A 14,309-nucleotide genomic window follows, 5' to 3' on the forward strand; every position below is an offset into this window, starting at 1 on the left:
AACACCAAGTTAAAATTTATTTAGAGACTGTTAAAATGCTGGGAGAATAAAAAGGTCTTCACCTGGCATCTAAAAGCATATAATGTAGGTGCCAAGCGAACCTCCTTAGGGAGCTCATTCCACAGCCGGGGTGCCACAGCAGAGAAGGCCCTCCTCCTGGTAGCCACCTGCCTCACTTCCTTTGGCAGGGGCTCGTGGAGAAGGACCCCTGAGGATGACCTTAGGGTCCGGGCCCAGACTTCTGAATAGACCAGGGGTAGCGAGACACACATGCTACTCTTAATTCTTTGGCAGAAAATTGGAATGAAAATGTACAGACAGAGACATCCAGGCATTTGGACATTACTTATGGCCCAACAGGTATGGGGTGCTTTTGGGATGTTCATTCTAGGCTATTGGAGCAAGAGAGAGATTTTGTTTATCGTGGATGAATACAATATGAAAAGTATTGTTTCTAGTTTATGTTTTAATGATGTTACTTGTTTTTATTATTGTTCTGATTACAGTTTATATTAATTTTAGGTCCCTCCTCCCATTTATATTAATTGTGGATTTCTCTCTGTGTGTTTAAGTCACTTCAAGGCTGCTTTTTGCAGTTTGAATCATCATCATCTAATGTGAGACAAGCCAGGAAAGGGAAGCGATTTCTAAGTTCCTCTACCCTCATTTTCTCCCTGCCACAACCTTTCACAGGCAAAGGTGCCCAGCGCGGGACATCCCAGACGACCACCACTATCCGGTTACCTTGGTCATGCCGACTCCCACCACGAACACCCTCTTTCCTGACGGGTTCGGAGCCATCGTCGCTGCCCAGGATCGTTCCGCGGGGGGCGTCACGGGTACTACTGCTTCGATACGACTCCCAAGCGCGAGTGCTGCAACCGCTGCTAATGAGCAAATCAAGCGACACGCACGACCCTCCTTGGGCAAGCACCCGGCGCAAAGGTCGGAGGAAGGAGGGGGCGGCGCCCAGAGATGGCTCGCCCCGCCTCGGCTGCCAGAGCCTTAAAGCAACAACATCCTCGCAGCAGTCTTCCCCAAGTGGGCGCCCTCCACATATTGCTGCACTTTGGGGGCTGCAATTAGTGGTGCGGCTAGGTGATTTTCAACCGGGAACTTAATGGTCTTAAAGAACCCCCTTTAGATATCCATGTGTATTCAGTTGTGAAGGACACAACTGCCCAGGAATGCTGGGAGTTGTAGGACTTCTCCCCTTTCGAAACATGGGGACGGTGTAAAAGCCGGAACGGAACAGAACAGTGGCTAACACATGCCACTATTTTTGGTATGGTTTTTTAATATAATGGGGTCGTTCCGGCCTGTTCCGTTCCGGCTTTTACACCGTCCCCTAAACATGCATAGGATTGCACCCTAAGGGTGCTTTCAGAGCAGCCTTCCCCAACCTGGTGCCTTGCAGATGTGTTGAATTACAATTCCCAGTATCCCCTCGCCTGCATGCGGGATGGGAGTTAAACTCCAAAACATCCGAAGGGCAGCAAATTGTGGAAGACTATTTTAGACTCTTGGACTTAATGGTCTTGGAGGTGGTGATGGGGATTTTTCGATGGTAATGTTCTTACTTCATTTCAGGCTGTGGCAAGTCCGCCCTGCTGCCTTTGGGTGGGGGTGGGGGTGGGGGTGGGCTCCTGCTCATTCTGCTGAATGGGGCCCTGGCCTTCTGCCCCCAAAGTCTTGCCTTAAATACACCACTGAGCTTCTAGTGGTGGAAGTTTATTTAGGATTCGGGGTACCCCTGAGCAGCAAAGTTAATTAGCTAGTTCAGGGTAGGCGGCCTTGAGCGCCTTTTACTTGGAGGAAAACAAATATCAGACCAAGCAAGCCATAAAACTTGGGCCAGTTTCTGACTCTCAGCAGAATCCATTTCACAGGGTTGTTGTGAGGATAAAAAGATGGAAGAGGAGGATCATGTACATCACCTTGGACTCTTTGGAGGAAAAGTTAGGATATATATGAAACAAACAAATGAAGAAATAAATCAATTTTAAAAGACTTTGGAAGAGTAGAATTCGAATCTGGTGCCTGAAAGAGGAGGTGCTCCCCCTTTCTCCTATGATTGCGAATGTGCCTTTTACTTGGAGGAAAACAAATATCAAACCAAGCAAGCCAGAAAACTTGGGCCAGTTTCTGACTCTCAGCAGAATCCATTTCACAGGGTTGTTGTGAGGATAAAAAGATGGAAGAGGAGGATCATGTACATCACCTTGGACTCTTTGGAGGAAAAGTTAGGATATATATGAAACAAACAAATGAAGAAATACATAAATTTTAAAAGACTTTGGAAGAGTAGAATTCGAATCTGGTGCCTGAAAGAGGAGGTGCTCCCCCTTTCTCCTATGATTGAGAATGTGCCTTTTGCTGCTTAGGGACCCAACATAGTCCTATTTAGAGTAGACACATTGAAATGAATGAGACTTAAGTTAGCATACTCCTGGTGGTTCCACTTGGAATCCATCAGGGGGATGTCTTCACTGTGCAGGATTGGTGCTGTGTTCTTCGGAAACCAGCAACTTCCCTCCCTTGGGGGGCGCTGGGTAATTCCGATACCGAGGAGGGGACTTCTGAGCAGCCATCCAGGACCAGAGCCGCCCCTGCCCTCTCCCTGATGGAAGGTGACCAATCGCAGGTCACCTTCCACCCGGCACTGCCGGACACACCTCTGCTGTGACTCCGGAGCGAGGCAAGGGGCTGTCTTGAGTAAGTCCCCAACTTATTTCTCCACAGCTTTGGGTGAGGGATTGCAGCGGAGTGAGCGTTTCGACAGTCCCCAGGAGAAGAGCCTTCAGTGGGGTGGCCCCCTTTCCTTGGAACTCCCGCCTCTGGCGGTCAGGCAGAGGCCAACACTGCTTCCTGAAAACAGTTCCTGTTCCAGAAAGCATGCCTTAAATGACCAGCTGCGGTTTTCATTGAGATTCTTTTTTAATCATTTTAATATGGTGTATTAATATTTTAATCTTTTTATTTTATTTTTACTATGGTGTTTCTTATGTTCACCACTCCGAAATCTGTTAGATATGGAGCGGTATACAAATATTGTAAGCAAAATAAGTACAAGTTAGTCATGCCTAACTTAAGTCCCATTCATTTCAATGCGTCTACTCTAAGTAAGACATGTTGGGTTTTACCCACAAGATACCAGCTAAGCTTGTCCTGGGCAACTACAGAGGTCTGGGCCACAAGGATTCCCTACGAGAGAGCGGCTGTTCTTTCAGTTAGTTAAAAGCTGCGCCCCGCTGGACAGACTATTAGCCAGGCAGGAGGCGGCGCTTCGCTTTCTCTCCCCGCTCCAGCGGCGGGGAGGGAAACCGACACTGTCTGGGAAGTCGGAAGCGGCGCGATGTTGTGGCTGGGGAAAGCAGCCGTTTTGCTCCGGACGCTCTCCGCCGAGCGCCTACCTCTCCTGGGGCTCGGGGCACACGGCGGCTTCCCCAGAAGAGCCGCGTCCAGAGGGAGGCAAAAGGAGGTCCTTTTACGCGTCCACGGAGAGGTGGATTGCGGTGAGTGACGCCTCCGCCTTATCTCCAGGGCGCGCTCGGGCTGCGTCGCCGGGTGGGACGCGAGGGGCCAGCAAGTGCACGGAAGGAGGAGTCTTGCAGTAAAGTGAAGATCGCGGATACGTGATCGCAGGAGCATGCCAAAATCTACGTTTATTTTAGGATGTGGTTATGTAGAAATGCTTCTTTCGGCCCACACGGCTGCCTTTGTTTTTGCAACCATTTCCAGAGGGGAGCCGCGTTTACTTTATTGCAACAAAACAAGGATATCGTTAAGGTACCACCTAGCTCCAGCTATTGGGCGGTATAGAAATGTAATAAATAAATAAATAGGCAAGCCCTTATCTCGCCTGCCAGCTTCACAGAAAAACCGAACTAGCCTCCCCTTGGTCACAACTGAGCGGCGGGACGTTCCCTGGGCAGAGAGCCAATGACTGGGTTCTGACTACACGCTAATCAACTGTTGTTTCCCATAGTGTTCTTATTAACACACACACACCCCGTTGTTTAGCGTGTAGTCCGAACTCAGCCAATGGCTCTTTAATTTTTCCGAACCGTCTCAACCCCACCCCCGAACGCCCTGACAATCCGCCAATCAGTACGTTACCCACGGACCGCGTGCACCTATCAGACACGCATGGAAGGCACCAGTCACCACGTAGCAGCTTGAAGGGCCCATGAGCCGACTTCACCTAAACCGTTCCTTGTTCTTGGGCAATGCCTAAACAGGCTGTAAGGAATCGCTGATGCCCGTACTCCACCCCGACGCCCTGCAATGACACAGGTCGCCACAGCCTGGTGGTATTGTGGTGGTGGACTATGTACTAAACTCTTAGGAGATACAGCTTGGTCACTTGAGGATGGGTTTTATTTCCACTTGCCTGCGATGCCTCTCCCTTACCTAGAGGGATGTTGCAGCTGGCCACAGCATGGAAATGGTTGTACGGCCCTGAAAATGGCCAGGGTCATACCAGGGAAAGAACTGCAGATTCCACAAAAGCTAGGGACATACAGCCCTGCCTCCCCTCTCCCAAATCCCTGTTTCAAGAAGGATACAGCCTGCATTAGCGAGCTGTTGTGTTATCTCTTAACTTCATCCTTCATCTAAAGTGGAGATAACAGCTCTGGATTTCATTACAGGGTTGTTGTAGCCACTGTTTCTCAATGCCATCCCCTAGTCCAACCTTTAATATGGCAATAACTTTTGCACTTTTGCAGTACACATTTTCTATGTGAGCTCTTGTTTGCTTCTTTTTCTTGTGGAGTAGGATAGAGCTGGCCCTATCATTGAACAGAGTTAGGCAGACTTTTCAGACAGCTGATTTTACGTGACATGAATAAAAGGGCAGCAAACTGTTAGTTATTTAACTTTGGGAGTAATCCTATGCATGTTTTGACAGAAAATGGCTGGCTGGGGAATGCTGGGAGTTCTAGAACTCCCCCCCCCTCCCCGCCTATACATGCATAGGATTGCCCCCTTAAGTGTATTTTTACTGCCAGCCCCCCAAAATACATGACCAGCGTTGAGTATTATGTACTTTGACTTGTGGGGGGCACCATTTGCTGCTCTGGCAGCAAAGTATCTTGGGCCGGCCCTGGGGTAGTACACTTATGCTGCTGCCAAATTGCTGCAACAATGAAGTCCTGAATTTCTTGTCTCTATTGAGCAGTTCTCACTGCTAGAACTCCAATGGGAGATGTTGTGGCATTACCCCACAATTGATTATATTGTGTATGTCTAGATTATTATGTCTGGTAAGTAGGGAATGTTAGAACTGAGTGGGTGTGGTTTATGATGTATTATTATTATTATTTTATTTATATAGCACCATCAATGTACATGGTGCTGATGTAATAGGTAAGGGGGAAGAGGAGTATATAAGGAGTGTATTGAGAGTTATGGAGAGGAGTGTTTTTAGGTTTTGTTTTCTTGTGGTTTTTATTTGTAAAGTAAGAAGAGTTTAGATTCCAGGGATTTAAGATTAGTGTAAAGAGAGAGAGGTGGTTGGTGCATGGAGAGTTTAGATTAGGCAGGATTGAAAGTATATTTTTATTTAAAGTTTTTAAATAACAATAAACTTATTATTTTGTTTGCTATCAACTTGGCATTATTTACCTGCCTTACAGTTATTAAACACCCAACCCATATTATACCCACAGTATATTTAGAGCAGATCCTGTATTAAACCTGTTTCCCTCATAGCTAGGGGAAAGGTTTTGATTAACCCTCCCTCGGGTTTTCAAGTGGTGGTGCTTGGCCTGAGAAAGGTTTATGTGATGGGCCTATTGTAAGGGTTTGTTATGTTGCAAATTTGGTGGCAGCGGTGTCCATGTGCCCACCCCGTCTACACTTGATGTGGGGGGAATGAGGCCGCTGGATGGTTGAGCGCCCTGCTTCCAGCTCATTGCACCAAGGGATCTGCACAGTGCACTAGAGTTCAATAGAGGGAAAAACACCAGTAGACAATGTTCAGTCATGCTCTTGGGTGCGGGATAACATTCCTTGTATCTATGAGACTTGGGAATAACATAACACATGCTATAGAAATGTGTTATGCTATCCCCCAGTCACCCTATCCATAAGGGTGATTGGGGAAAGGTACCCACACCACTCTCCAATATTCCTTCCTGGGTAGTGGGGGGGGAAAGACCCTCTAAAGTGCAACATCCCTGTTCCAAAGATGAGCTGTGATGAACCTCAAGGCTTGTATTGATAACTTGCTTTTCAGAAAAATCAGCTGACTTGTGTAAATCTTTGGTGGCAGGCAATCCAGACATCTTCCTTAAATGATGCTCCCCTGTTGCAGGAAGGTCATGATTTCCCAGTCCTTAAATAGCACATGGCTCATTCCAGCTCTGATTTGAGCAGCATATGAAAATATCAGCATTTATTTGCATAACTTGAAGAGATTTGGCAGGTGCCTTGCAGAACAAAAAACTATTTGTCCCTGCCTACACACCCTTTGTTATAGACCAACCTTACCCAACCCAGAGTCTTCCAGATGTGTTGGGCTGCAGCTCCTACCACTGTACTGGGGATGATGGGAGTTGTAGTCTGACACATCTGGCTAGCTCTGGGTGGGAAAGCTGTGTCCAGAAAGCAAACTCTAAAACCTAGCCCTTTTAATTGAAATCCTCTTTCTTGCCTGCAAATAAGATTAATTTCAATTAAACAAGATTCCCATCTAGAAAAGAGTGATGCCCTAAGGTTTTATAGGGCCTTCTGTTCTTTGCTTATAGAGAAAAATGCTCCCAAGTTTGTTTTTCAGTACTGTGTAGTGAGCCCTCTTGGAAACATGGGCTTAAAGGCAGCCTTCAAATTCCTTTTAATAAGTAAGAAATCAATAAAATATGGGATTGCCTTTTAAAAAAAGCATATTTCTAATTTAATTATGTTTTCGAGTAAAGGTATTGCAGAAATTCAGTTGAACAGACCACATGCCAGAAATTCACTGGGGAAAGTGCTTGTGGATGAAGTAAGTAAATATATTAATCTAACCTTACATTATATAGCTCCTATTTGAAAATGTATCTGTGTCCAAGCTCATAATTTTCAGTCCCTTCCTCTGTAGTAACTCCTTAGACCTTAGTGGAGTTTGTATATTTTGGAATGTACAGGAAGGAGTCAAATATAAGGAATCAAATCTTGACTATATACAAATATGTATATAGTAAGCACAGAATTCAGTGTTCTGTATTCTGTTGTATAGAATACAATAGCAGAACACTCTCCCGACATGCTGAAAATCTGAACCACTCACCTGCATGTATCTCCTTTATAAGCTGCCATTTTCAGCAAGTGTTACGGAATAAACAAAACCTATGGGCTTTGGTACAATTTTTCCATTGATCAAATTCTGAATTTACTGTACTCTCTCCTGCTTCTTAGCTGTATGAAACCCTTGATGTTCTCCGTTTTGATGAAAGTGTCCGAGTGGTGATAGTTAAGAGCAATGTAGAAGGCGTGTTTTGTGCCGGTGAGTAAGGGCATTTTCTTGTTTAAGAAAATTGGAGGGCAGAAGAGTATGAATGGATGCAGGAAATAGGTTTGAAGCATATATTATAGATAGGTGCAAACTCTGAATTCTTCAATGTCTTGAATTTGATTGCCATGCTGAGATGAGCTCATGCCCCAACTGAAGTAACCTTGTGAAATATGCTACCTTAGGACAAACATGATACAAATCAGTGGATGCAACTGACACTGCACAGTGGGGTTTTCTATTAGGGCATAAAAATTACGTTGGGGGAAGAAATGAGAAATGTATACATCACTCCATCAGAAGTTATTAAAAAGGCTACCGAAACTGATGAGCATTCCTCAAACTGGAACGTTGTGGTAGATCAGCAAGTGTCACCTTAACAGTCCAATCCTGTACAGAGTTAGGCACACTTACTTCTACTTGGGACTGGGCTGCAAGATTCCTTTGTAGTTTACAGGACCGCTCTTGACGCATTGACACATTGCTGTTGAGCTCCTTGTATCCCCTTTCTGTATGCCCAAACGGCCCTTGGTTGCTCTTGAACGTAGGTGCGGACTTGAAAGAGCGTGCCCAGATGAACGATACTGAAGTCGACCACTTTGTTCAGCGGCTCCGGAGCTTAATGGATGGCATCGGTAAGTAACCCACAGCCACTCCATCTGTATGTGGCAGTTCTTTGACTATAAATAAAGTGCCACGTTGATTAGCATTGGCCTAGAAAAGAGCCAGCGTGGGGCCACAAATACCAAAACATACCAGCATACCGTATGGTATGATCATCCCGTATGAACTTACAGCCAATATCTACGCCTTCGGAGAGGCAAATGATGGGAAACTATCAAATGATTGGTGTTTTGGGGAGCTGGGGTGAGGCTATCTTGGGACCCCAGGAGACCTGGATTTGGCCCCTGAGTTTGAGGTCCCCCACCCTACTTTATTGGCTAGATTTATTACTGCAAGGAGGATGCCCTCAATGACTGCTCTCATTGTTACAGCTGCACTACCAATGCCCACTATTGCTGCAATTGAAGGTTATGCATTGGGTGGGGGCTTAGAACTGGCCCTGGCTTGTGACCTCCGAGTGGTAGGTGAGTACACTGGCACAACTGTACCTTCTGCTTGTATTAAACGAACACTTAAGAGTTCAAACAAAGACTGTTGGGTGTCTGACATCGTTAACCCAACATAGGCTGACAATTGAAGTTATTCTCCTGCACTCTTCCAAGTGCATAGTCATGGGCTTGATCCAGCAAGGCTGAACACATTTAAGCTCTATTAAATGTGCATTACATTTGTGCTAATGTAGCTTTTTCCTTTTTTAAAAAAAATCAGCAGCATCAGCTAAAATGGGCCTGATTGAAACAACCAGAGGACTCTTCCCTGGTGCAGGTAATGTAGTTTCATCCATCTTTCTTGCTGCTTTTCATTTGTGTGTACTGTTGTGACTGAATAGTACAATGAGTTACAACAGGTAAGACACAACCCTATGTATGTTTAGACAGAAAGAGTCCTACAACTACCAGCATTCCGTATCCAGCATCACTGGCTTGGGAATGCTAGGGCTTGTAGGACTTTTCCCCCTGTCCAAACATGGATAGGATTGCACCTTAAGTGATCCTAGGATCTGTTCCCAGTTCTGCCATTGCTTGTAATTCTTTGGAAACTTCTCTTGTTTTTCCATTTTTTAAAAATGGCTTGACTAATACTTGCTTGTTGTTCTCTTATAAACTGTAAATACTTCTGTAAATATTAAATTAACCATAGATGAGAGAACCACACAATTTTAAAGACTGGAAGGCCCATCAGACAGACGGACAGAATTACTTTCCAACCATATGTCTGATAACTATTTCCCTGTTTCTAAGATGTTAAGATTCCCAATCACAGGAACTCCACAGGTCCTTCTGGTAATTTCCTTCTCTTCATAGCTACAAATTGTTCTGAAACTTAAACTAAATCCTGGGTATTTTAGAACACCACTGTATTTATATACTACAGAGGAGGGATTCCAGAGTATTGCCCCCAGGTAAGTGTACATTCCTAGTTAAGTGTGTGTGTATAGGATTTCAGCTTTAGTGTTTTGGGGGGGATATGTTAATTTATATTTATATATATTAAACTTATATACCGCTCCCATAGCCAGGGCTCTCTGGGCGGTTTACAGAAATTCTAAAATTGAGGTAAAAACAAGTGTACAAAATTTAAATCTCTAAAACACAGAACATACACACATAAAACATTAAAAACCGATTTAAAAACTAAACATGTGGGCAATTAGGATGTGCCGCCATATGCCTGGGCAAAGAGGAAAGTCTTAACCTGGCGCCAGAAAGATAGCAGCGTTGGCGCCAGGCGAGCCTCATCAGGGAGATCGTTCCACAGTCTGGGGGCCACCACCGAAAAGGCCCTATCCCTCGTTGCCACACTCCGAGCCTCTCTCGGAGTAGGCATCCGGAGGAGGACCTTAGATGTTGAACGTAGTGACTGGGTATATTCACGTCGGGAGAGGCGTTCCATCAGGTATTGTGGTCCCAAGCCGTGTAAGGATTTATAGGTCAAAACCAGCACCTTGAATTGGGCTCGGAAACATACAGGCAGCCAGTGCAAGCGGACCAGAGCAGGTGTTATATGGTCAAACCTTCTGGTTTCCGTAAAAAGAGAGCTTATATGGAATCTGTTGACACCATCTAGAGTGTTATTAGTTCAAAGATAGTGAAGCGCTTGAGACCTATCAGAGTGGTTAGTACAATTTGTGAAAGTGGCTGAGATGGGGAAAAATAACTGAACATTTCCAATTGAGATCAAGCAGTGAGAGAGAGAGAGAAAGCAGTCAACAGACAGGAAAGTTTTCTACCAATTGGTTTTTATTCATTTTATGAAAACAAGATGCAACGTAGACACTGATTAATACAAATGACTTTCTCTGATATAAACATGTATGGTCCCAGGAGCACTGTTGTTGATTTTTGGAGATGTGTCTTAAGTGGTATAAATAGTGAAATGGATTCTTTGAATTACTGAAATAGTAAACCAAGATATTTCAAATAGTGTAGTAAAAAGCTTCTATAATTGTAGGGTAGTTATAGCAGAATTGAATTAGAATTTTGTATTTTTTGTAATAAGATATATACATTTTTAAAAATGCACAGGCAGTTTACATTGAAGTCTCAAACCCAATTAGATGAAGTAGGACCTCTTCACTCTAGTAGTTATCCACAGTATATGTGCCTAGTCAAGACTAAGTCCCACTGATTTCCTAGGTAGGTCAGTATAACATTGAAGCCCAAGTAATGTCCATAAAGCCGCTAGAGGAGCTTGTGAGCAATACATTAGCAGTCAGTTAGAACAATGTCATTAAGTATTTTCACTTTGGTGTTTAAACATGGAAACCTTAAGAATGTAACTGGGTTCTTGTAAACCATGTTTGCGGTAGTGTGCTGGTTTTTCTGTCTAGGTGGAACCCAACGTCTACCACGCTGTATTGGAATCGGCCTAGCTAAAGAACTGATTTTCACTGGCAGACAGATTGATGGACATGAGGCATTCTCAATAGGCCTCGTTAATCACACAGTGCCACAGAATGAGGAAGGGGATGCAGCACATCAAAGAGCGCTGGCTTTGGCTGAAGAGATTGTGCCTCGGGTCAGTGTATCCTTCAATTTGCCCTGTATCAACTGAAGAAACAAACTTTCTGTTGTGTGTGTTTTTTTTTTAAAAAAATAACCTCTGAGTTCTGTTCACTGCGTCATGCTTCCCTCCGCCCTCCAAAGAATGTGCCGGGGCAACCCAAATTGTGAGCTCAAAAATATGCCATTTTGCTGAAACTTCTTGGACCTCTATGGGCAGTATCAAACTGTGTCGCAACTAGGTTCTGAACTATGCACACGGGGAGAATCCAACTAAAGTTCTGCTTGTGCAAGACACTGTGCAACCACTTTCAGAAGTGGGACATGTGCTCTGCTACTGCAGTTTACAGCTAGATGAATCCAGGAAACGGGAAATAATACAGAGCGGGTATTTCTTGATAAATCTGTCCTCTGTGAATGTGTTTTAACTAGGGGCTTACTCCATAAATTGTGAAAACCATTCCCAAACTTAGTTGAGTTATGAACAAGTATTCCCTGTCTGTCCTGTAGCTGTCAATTCTTTTAAATGACTAGAAGCTCTAGTGGTAGAATGAATTTTCTACTCACTCTAAACACACTTTACATCTTTCATAAATTTGAAAAGTTGTATGTTGTCCTCAGACATTTTTATATACTTAAAAAAAAACAGCTTCACATTTCTCCCCTTCTCCTTACTTGTATAATATCCTTTGTGAGACAGTATGTGCAGTTCTAGTTGTCTATGCTCAATCCCTCCCCTAATCATTTTTAACTCCTTGCTTTTGTATTGTCATTGTACAGAGTAGATAGAATAATTTTTATCCATATTTTCCCCACCCACCGAGTAGTGCACAGGTGAAGCTCGAATGTTCTCCAAGATCTTCACTGAATGTAATTATATTGACTTGGCAACAGAGTCAATATAATTGACTTGGGGTTCTTTGGTTTGTCTGCATTTACGCCTTCCTGGATAATTTGATGTCCTTTGCAAACATAAATTAGCTCACTGTTCCTCTAAGAATTGGTATAAATAGATCCTTGGAAGTACTCTTGTTTACTTTCTCCATTGCAAAAACTATTTATTTCCATTTTAAGCATTTACACAAGAGACTTGTCTTATTCCGTAACTGCTAGAAATAATTAGATGCTCTTTGGTAATGGACGCTGGCAACAGCTTAACACAGGAGTATGATTCTACCTGAATGTGTGTACTTCTAATTGCTTACAAGTGTTTCTTCTCTTTTAAAAGGCCCCGATAGCTGTGAAAATGGGTAAAGTGGCTATAAACAGAGGGATTGAGGTAATCGTTTGTTACAAATTTGTCAAACTTCTTCATGGGATTGGAGCCTGGGTGGTGGCCTGGGGTGATCACAGCTCACTGGGCAAGAGCAGCAGAAAGTTTTGCCACTCTTGCCGAACAGGTTGCTGGCCAATGCCTTTTACCCACGATGGGCTGACAACATGTTAACCCATCATGGGTAAAATAAATCTCACTGCAGACCATAGGTTACCAGGGTGGCTTATTTGGGGTAGATAAGCCACCATGGGGGGGAAAAGAGCTGCCAGATGACATGCTAATCCATCATGGGTTAACGTGACATGTAAACCCAGTCGCTGTTTGGTATAGAGAATCCTGACTTACAACAGTGAAGACTAGATTGCTCTCAAGCATCTCATCAAGTCTCACATGACAACACACTATTCATTAAAGTCATTTTTATTTGCAATAAATACAGAATTGTTAGTATTTTATTGCTTCTCTTCTAGCATACACATAAGATTATGTTTCATCTTTTCAGGTGGATATTGCTTCCGGAATGGCTATTGAAAGAATATGTTATGCTCAGGTAGGGTGGCCTTTATTTTTACTTTTAAAATAACATGCTCTCCACCCCATAGGAAGTGTATCCTCCAGATGTTTTGGACTACAACTCCCATCATCCTATAAACATTGGCCATGCTGCCTGGTGCTAATAGTTCTAGTCCATTTAGCCCTAAATATTAAGGATCTGAGCTGTGTAGCCATTTGTGTAGTTCAGCAACCAAATGCAACTACGACGTGGTTCCAAGATATTGCACTCAAGAACTTACTTGGAATAATTAACTTACCTTGGTTCCTGAGTACTGAATGATACAAGTGAACAAGTATTTCTCTTACTCCAAGGAGGAGCTGTATACCCATTAATGTCTAGTAAACGTTCAAAAAGACCATTTAAAAGCTGTTGCTTGGAGTGTAACACACATGCCCCACTTTAGTATTAGGACAATTGAGTGGAAAAAATAGACACAATGGGAACAGGAAACAGAGCAGACTACACTCTGGATCAATTATTCAGGTCAACTGTTCAGGTCAACTGTTGAGCACTTCAAGGATGGTTGAGATTAAAAAATGAAATATTAACTGGTGCCTTGCTGTCTTTTAAATACAGAATATCCCTACCAGGGATCGGCAGGAAGGGATGGCTGCTTTCATAGAGAAACGACCACCCAAGTTCATTGGGAAGTGACCCTGTGCCTAAAGACAACTCCGAGGAAGTGACCAGAAGACTGTGCCTTAGAATGTTTTTCTACATAAATTTTATACTGACACAGTGGATGAATTTCACTTGTGTATTGCCTTTGAAGCATGAGTTGAACAATAAAACTGTAGAAGTATGATATGACACAGCCCAAGAAGGTCAGATTGGTACACCTTGAGAAAGCAAGTCCCCTTTCTCTGTAACCAACCTCTCTCCTATTTGACTACAAATGAGGAAACTAAGGAAAGTATTTTGCTTCCCCATTCTTTAAACATCACAGTTATATACACACTATTTGTTAACTTGCCCTTTGTTTAGGGACCCAAGAGAGAGACTCCTGAAACTGCTGCTGACATATGGAGGCATGAATGCCCAAGCAGAAACAGTTCTCTTCCTCCTTAGCGATACCAACAGTTATGTCACTCATAAAGTGGCCCTGTTTGCACTGGCAGCGAAAAAGATTAGGAAGAGAGAACTAGATAAAATTGCTATAAACTGCCACGGAGACTCAAAGTGCTGAGCGAAATGAGAGCTTTAGTCACAGTCAATTTAAGCTTGTCTGTATGGCTCTCTTGGTTATTTTAAACTGTTGTGTACTTTTATAGTTGTATGCTTTTCTATGGATGTATTTGTCATGGCCTTCGGCTAGCACAATAAACTGGTGATTGATTGACAGTTATACTGTCATAA

General features: G+C 43.6%; 2 protein-coding genes across 2 annotated transcripts in view; one reads left to right on the forward strand and one right to left on the reverse strand.

Moving 5' to 3' along the window:
* Positions 1-902, reverse strand: part of SCP2 (sterol carrier protein 2) — a 32,213-nt gene extending 31,311 nt beyond the window's left edge. Inside the window, exon 1 of the mRNA XM_063138823.1 lies at positions 745-902. Within this exon, the coding sequence (XP_062994893.1) occupies positions 745-801 (57 nt within the window). The 5' untranslated portion in view covers positions 802-902. The remainder of the gene's footprint in view (positions 1-744) is intronic.
* Positions 903-3,329: 2,427 nt separating this feature from the next.
* Positions 3,330-14,309, forward strand: ECHDC2 (enoyl-CoA hydratase domain containing 2). The gene is made up of 10 exons (XM_063138785.1): positions 3,330-3,515; positions 6,921-6,988; positions 7,402-7,489; positions 8,044-8,130; positions 8,491-8,583; positions 8,828-8,884; positions 10,950-11,137; positions 12,350-12,400; positions 12,900-12,947; positions 13,530-14,309. The coding sequence occupies exons 1-10, from the start codon at positions 3,356-3,358 to the stop codon at positions 13,605-13,607; spliced, it is 918 nt and encodes a 305-aa protein (XP_062994855.1). The 5' UTR covers positions 3,330-3,355; the 3' UTR covers positions 13,608-14,309.

Source organism: Elgaria multicarinata, chromosome 1, assembly GCF_023053635.1.
Source record: "Elgaria multicarinata webbii isolate HBS135686 ecotype San Diego chromosome 1, rElgMul1.1.pri, whole genome shotgun sequence".
Lineage (NCBI taxonomy): Eukaryota > Metazoa > Chordata > Lepidosauria > Squamata > Anguidae > Elgaria > Elgaria multicarinata.

Coding starts and splice junctions, on each gene's coding strand:
- ECHDC2 (XM_063138785.1), top strand. CDS start 3,356: ATGTTGTGGCTGGGGAAAGCAGCCGTTTTGCTCCGGACGCTCTCCGCC. Junction 6,989..7,401: donor GGAAAGTGCTTGTGGATGAA/GTAAGTAAATAT, acceptor CCTGCTTCTTAG/CTGTATGAAACCCTTGATGT. Junction 12,401..12,899: donor CTATAAACAGAGGGATTGAG/GTAATCGTTTGT, acceptor TCATCTTTTCAG/GTGGATATTGCTTCCGGAAT.